This window comes from Medicago sativa, chromosome 4, assembly GCF_051527215.1.
Source record: "Medicago sativa cultivar Bolivia chromosome 4, Bolivia_mono, whole genome shotgun sequence".
In the NCBI taxonomy this organism is placed as follows: Eukaryota; Viridiplantae; Streptophyta; class Magnoliopsida; order Fabales; family Fabaceae; genus Medicago; species Medicago sativa.
The window spans coordinates 73,439,887-73,446,547 of record NC_140752.1 but is presented as its reverse complement, the minus strand read 5'-3'; the positions used below and the strand labels follow the sequence as shown (position 1 = coordinate 73,446,547).

The 6,661-nt window shown below is 32.5% G+C and overlaps 1 protein-coding gene across 1 annotated transcript; it reads right to left on the bottom strand.

Moving 5' to 3' along the window:
• Positions 1-1,846: 1,846 nt before the first annotated feature.
• LOC146931697 (PLASMODESMATA CALLOSE-BINDING PROTEIN 5-like) lies at positions 1,847-3,607 on the bottom strand. Its single transcript, XM_085703243.1, has 3 exons — positions 3,083-3,607; positions 2,868-2,895; positions 1,847-2,237 (listed from the first exon to the last, which is right to left on the bottom strand). Exons 1-3 carry the CDS (start codon positions 3,420-3,422, stop codon positions 2,078-2,080), a joined length of 528 nt encoding a protein of 175 aa, XP_085559369.1. The 5' UTR covers positions 3,423-3,607; the 3' UTR covers positions 1,847-2,077.
• Positions 3,608-6,661: the final 3,054 nt, after the last annotated feature.

The following is a 6,661-nucleotide window of genomic DNA, read 5'->3' as shown; positions in this document are numbered from 1 at the left end:
ATAAAATAAAGAATATTTAAGCGTGACCAAAGATCTAAGATGGAGAATTTAAGCGTGACGAAAAATCTAAGATGGAGAAATGTGAAGAATAAGTGTCAAGTGCTTTAATAGATTTTGATTATTAACATTTCACAGACCAAACAATTGGACTTAAATGATTAATGAACACCACCAAAGACGAATTGTTTAAGAGAATATGAATTCCATTATTGAATGGAAAAGTTCTTGGTTTTACTTACCTCCCGAACTATTTAGTATATTTTTATAGTCTAAGGATTAAATTCGTGAGAGGTTGATAGTTTAACTTTAACGATTAAATTGATGGTTTATTAGACTATTCTACATAAATGATTATTTTACTGGTATTCTACAAAAAAGATAGTTGTCGACATTTTAGGAATGCATCATAAAATAAATTTTAAAACATAAAAAAAAAAAAAAAAATAACTATTTTGTGTGGGGTTTCTAAATTTTCTTTAAAACCCCTCAAAAAAAAAGTTCTTTAAAAAAAATGTAATTCGTGGGCTGGACCAACCATAAGCCCACTAACAAAATGTGACGAAAGGGCAAGCATGTGGGGCATTTCTCTTTAGACCTCCAATATCTCTAAGGCCTTACAGATATTGAGTCGAGCATGTGACTTTTCACTTTTCAGAATCAATAAGAAACTACAATTCAAATTATTTGAACCATAGGTTTTTCAAATTCTTTGTAAATAAAGTAGACACAAGAAAATTGTTTGGCAACGAGTGCTGCTCTGTCACAGCTCACTAAACAATATCAGAGATATATCTAGACCAGCATAGTTTTGAGGGTCAATTAGATCAGGTATCAAAAACCTCATGTGACAAGCTAACATTGATTTACTGCATTGTGGAAAGGCATAATAAAACTGTACAAAAACTAAGAATGAGCTTCCTTTCGCTAAAGATGCAATGACTCAAGCAAAATTTTCAGAGGTTGACAAAAAATTGTAATGAAGCACAAATCTCCTTCAAATTGGCCAGCAAAACTACAAATTTGAAAACTAATGAACTGAGGAGAAGCAATATATTCCTCATTGCTGTTCTACAGTGGTAGTAACAAAACTACAAAATTTGAGTATCAATAAGATCATGTATCAAAAACTCATGTAACATGCATTGTGGAACGCATTGGATTGGCTTATTTGCGCTTATGTACTAGCAAAAGCATTTGTGAAACTATTTAAAACATCTCGGCTCTGTTTGGTAAAATTAGCTGATAGCTGATAAGCTAGCTGATAGCTTTTAGCTGATAAGTTAGTTGAAGTGTTTGGTAAAATTAGCTGATAGCTTTTGCTTTGAATAATAAGGGTAAATATGGAAGAAAAAATGAGAAGCTAAAAGCTATAAGCTCAAAAGCTACTTGAAGTAGCTTCTGAAAAATAGCTTATAAGCTCCTGAAATAAGCTATAAGCTCGTTGTACCAAACAGAGCTAAAGTGTTACCAAACAGAGTTTTTTGTCAAATGAGCTTATAAGCTAAAAGCTAAGAGCTAAAAGATCTTTTTTTGGGTTTACCAAACAGAGCCCTCATGGAAACGGCTTATGACATTTTTTTTTACCGTTTCCATGAGATTTTTTAAATAGTTTATGAAAATAGTTTATGGCGTAAATGAGGACAGTTTGGCTTTATTTTATCATTTGTTATAAAATAGCCTACACATAAGCACTTATACGATAAGAGGTTATGTTATAAGCATTTGATTAAATTGATCCAAACAGATCTAGAGCTTCCTTTTGTTAAAGATGCAAAGACTCAAGCCAAACCTTCAAAGGTTAACCAAAATTGTAACCAACCTGAACAGCCTGAACCATGCATAGATCTTCTTCAAATTGGTCTACTTAAATTTCAAACAGGCCATCAAAGATACAATTTTGAAAACAGTCAGACTAAGGAGAAACAATATATTCATCCTTTCTGTTCTACATTAGTGGTAACACACACTTTGATATTCCTAAATTGTCTAACCTGTGCAGCTTGAACAAAAACAAGGAAAGCTTTTTCCTCTTGCCATTCCTTCATCAAATCAAACCGGTGCCTGTTTTCACTTCCTATTATGCAGAAACTGAAACCATGAGCAGCAAATGACTGATTCCCAAAAGCCAAAACCACCACCCCAAAGAAGCTTTACTGCATCCACTCACATTTTCACTGGGTCCAAATCCAATAGGCGATGGTGTTGATCCAATCAAACTTCCATTGTTCACTGACACACTGCATCATCAAAAATGAGACCCCGGTCAAACCTTCACAATCAACATTCTCCAAGCACTATGATCCAAACCTTGAAGTTCCAATATATTAAAATTTCAGCTTAATTCACATGTTTGGCAAATTTTGAAAGAAAACATTCCATCATAACCATGTTATGTTGTCCAATAACAGACACAGTATTTTGTAGCTTTTGCAATCAAATAAAATTTAGTTTCATATATGTTAATACAAATATTTTCACAATTTGTTATTGTATTATTCATACTTTATCTAGCAGTGTGTACTGTGGATGTTACATTATGAATAAATCATTATCATTTTACTTCAACACACTTTTAGTCCGAATCAATTTTTTATTATCAATTCGCTCAAAATCCTTTTTTGTCACCTTAGAACCAAACACACATACTCAGTCCATGTTTGAAATCACTGTCGGTTTGACAAAATCACTGTAGCACGATGATTTTGTTGAAGCTCTCAAGTGTAGTTTATATGCAAAATTATGGTATCTCCCATGATTTTCCCAAACTCGCTACGGATCTAAACAAGCATTCATTATCTTAGATCAATTCACTCAAACAAAACACCTTCAAAATCAATTAAGAAAAGCTCAAATTCTAAAAAACTTACCCAGATGGAAACTTGCAATTACCATAACCTGAAAATCAAAACCCATAAGAGATTAAAACTTGTACACAACAAAAACAAACAAAAAACATCCCAAAAACCCTTAAAGACACAATCTTTACCCATCCACAACAATCACATTGCATGCATTTCAAATACCCCCAAATCCAAAACAAAACCAAATTGAAGCATAGAGAGATAAACAAAAACTAACTCACTAGGGTTTAACGAAGTAACAGCAGCATTGTTATTGAAATTACAGCTATCATCAGTTAAACCATGTTTGAGAAAATAATCATTGAAAGCATAAGAAGCAGTGTTCTGCACACTGTTAACATCATAGCAAGGTCCTCCGTTTTGGATTGGGCCACAATCAGCTCCACCAGCTCCACAAGCCCAGTCTAGAGCTGTCTGTAAGGCTGCGTCCTCCGCGTTGTTCTTTGCCACGCACCATAGCTCCTGTTTAACGGCTCCACCGTTGCAGAACGGTGAAAGGAGGAGAAGAAGAAGGAGGGGAAGAAGAGAATCCGAAAAAACGAAGCTTTTTGTTGTGGGCATTTTGGAAATGTGACTGTTACGAAGTGAGAGAGAGAGATGAAAGTGTGAATGGAATTGAAGAAGATTTGAAGTTGAAGAGAAAGTGGGTTTTGTAAATTGTAACAGTGACTGTTGCACACACCTGCTGATCTGTAACTTTGTCTTCTTTCCTACATTCTTCTATTTTCTCTTCTTTTCTTTTTTATTTGGAAAAGCTTGCTTTTTTCTTCAACTAGTTTTCTTTTCTATTTTCCAACATACACTAGTTAGTTTATTGATTGATTGTTATTAATCTTTTAAACTTTTGATGGATATAGTAAGAAAAATATTTATCTCGCATCCTTTATTATTTTTCTAGATTTTTAAAAATTTAGCTGAATAGGGCAAATCTCATAGTTCACCTAAGAATAGTAGAGTATAACAAAATTTATTACGTATCACTCATCACATCCTATAACTATTTTTTTGTTCTTTAGGGTTCGAATCTTAAACCTTACATGTATTATACATTGTACTTATCAACTGAACTAAGTTTACGGGAACATCACATCCTTTATCTTAAGAACGTTTAATTGATTTCGATTAGTTTTTTAAAGTCATAAATATTTCTTTGTATAATAAAGTGTCGTCTATTCAATTTTGAGAACTTGATTTATCTAAATTTTTTTGTGTGTTAACCATCAAGTTCTCATAGGAACGAGGCATTGATAATCCAGAATTTGGTCATGAGGTAAATATAATCAGACGAAAAATTGTTTCACCTATAAAACATGGGGGAATGTGGCAAAAACGTGGGGAACATAACAACGGTCACAGACTAACGCATTACTCGCGAGTTTAGTTGAATAATCACGATTAGTGTTTAGTCTTTCTAGGCAGCACTTATGTCCAATATGATTACATGTTCTATCTCATTGTCTACAAACATGTAACTTGTATATTTCCTTTAGAGACACTCAATCAATCGAATAACCTTATGGGAAATGCTAATCGGTGCCCCCGGGGCACTGATTAAGGATATGAAAAAGGAAATTATATAGTAGTTAATGCATTGAAATTGTGTAATTAATTTATAATAAAGTCAAAAGCAGTTTTCTTTTATGGTAATAATTTCCTTTTATGGTATGTTTAACCAGTGCCCCGGAGGCATCGGTTAGCAGGACCCTAATCTTATTACTAACATTTCCCTAATTCATTATGTTTTACGTTTACTTGTGTTTTTATCAACTTAATAGTTCTAAGAAATTCAAATGTGTGTACCTCTTTGTAGGAGTTAAGGAACTCACAATCAAGGGACATAGTTTCTTCCTTGATGTGATCTCTTCAAGAAAAGAGAATCACTAATAGGAGCTATTAGTCGAATTATCGACTAAATTTCAAGTTTGATAACAAAAATAAACAACAAATTTAATAAGATTTGAATTAAATCATAAATATTTGAAGCAAAAAGTTAGTTTAAAAAGTGACTGAGATTCCAATTTTACATTAACCCTCTTAAGTGACTAAGATATCTATTTAGGCAAACAATAGAAATGCACTTGAAGTTTTGAGCATCCATTAATTGGCTACATCCATGTGACACCCTATTATTGGTGGTGGTTGATAGTGGACGACCGACGACAAAGCTCAAACAATTTCACGATTTTCTATGGTGGAGCTCCAGCGATCGGCTGTCTTCCACCACCACCACCACTTATTAATAATAAAATAAATAAATTGAATTAAAAAAATGTTTTTAAACAATAAATAAAATTATGTTTACCAACCAAATAATTTGTTGAATAATGTTTAATGGATATATAATTTATGGGGTATATGAAACACCCCACAAACTTAAATCACCAAAATAATTTAAGTAAAGGAAGTATTTAGAGTCACAATGGACTGCACATGCTACAGCTTGTAAAAGTGTATTGCTGACTCCTCCCTAGTGAGTTTTGATGACAATTACTATAAGTATATCGAATCGACCGAGTAAAAATCTAGCAAAAAATTAGAAACATCTCTATATGGATTTTTTTTCTTAAACTTATGGCACAAGCAAAGTTCAAATTACTTAGGAAGTAAACATAAAGTTTGGTAAAACTTGGATTAAATAAAAATAGAAAACAAAATCACAAATATTTTGGATTAAAATTGTTTTTTATATAAATATTTTAGATTAAAATTTGGTTTTTAAAAGCCGCTAGTATTCGCCCTAAAAACAAACGCTGGTATTCGAATTTCATTTTTGACGATGAAATTCATTTTTGGCTAGCATTCAAATTTCATGGTCCCTATCATGTGACTAAGATTTATCCAAGCAAGCAATAAAAATGAAATTGAGGTTCTTGACAAAAAAAAAATGCAATTGAGGTTCCTATCAACAATTTTAGGCTGAGATTAATTCCTTGACCCTAGGCCACTTTAATATAAATAAAAGTATCTAACTCCTTGGTTGGTTATTGATTTACATAAGAACTAAGAATGACGATTTCTCCGCACATAATCCTAATGATATGTTCTTATATTCAATCATAATCATATCAACTCAACACAATTTAAGTTAAAACCTTGTTTTTCTGTTAGATAAATATACAAGACAAATTAAGAGTGATCAAATATTGTTAAGCATTAAGAACAGAAAAGAGTGCTCAAGTATATTAAATCAGTTTGCAAGTAATACAGAGCAGATAGTAGTGCACCAATGGAATTTCTTTTTCCTTTTTTAAACTCGGTATCCGGTCTATGACCAATTAATCTCAGGGGTACAATACCATCATTCACTTACATAGCTCTGTATGAACTTAGTCCATCAAAGTTGGCATCAAAAAAAATCGAACACGAAATCTTGAGATGAACACACTCCAAAGTTTCAAACCAACACCATTAAACCAACCTAAATAGGGTAATGGAATTTCCCTTTAAAATGGTATGTTTCAATGGAATGGAGTTATATAGAAGTGGTGATGGAACAAATAAATGGAGGAAGATGATTTTAGAATGTATCAATTCGGATACCTCTTTGGTATTTGTCAATGGGAAAAATTAAATGGAGGAAGTGGATTTTAGTTCATGAAAATGTTGCTCATTTTGTTAGTTAAAAACACAAGCTATATCTCTAATTCTTGACTTGGCCAAAAACACAAAATAAGCGATCACAATATATTTTGTTAGTTAAATCAGTTTTTCACGTTGAATTGGGACGTTGACTATTTCAAATTTGTTAATTGACAAGTGGAAAGACCATAACATAAGGCATGACGATGTGTCCTTTGGGA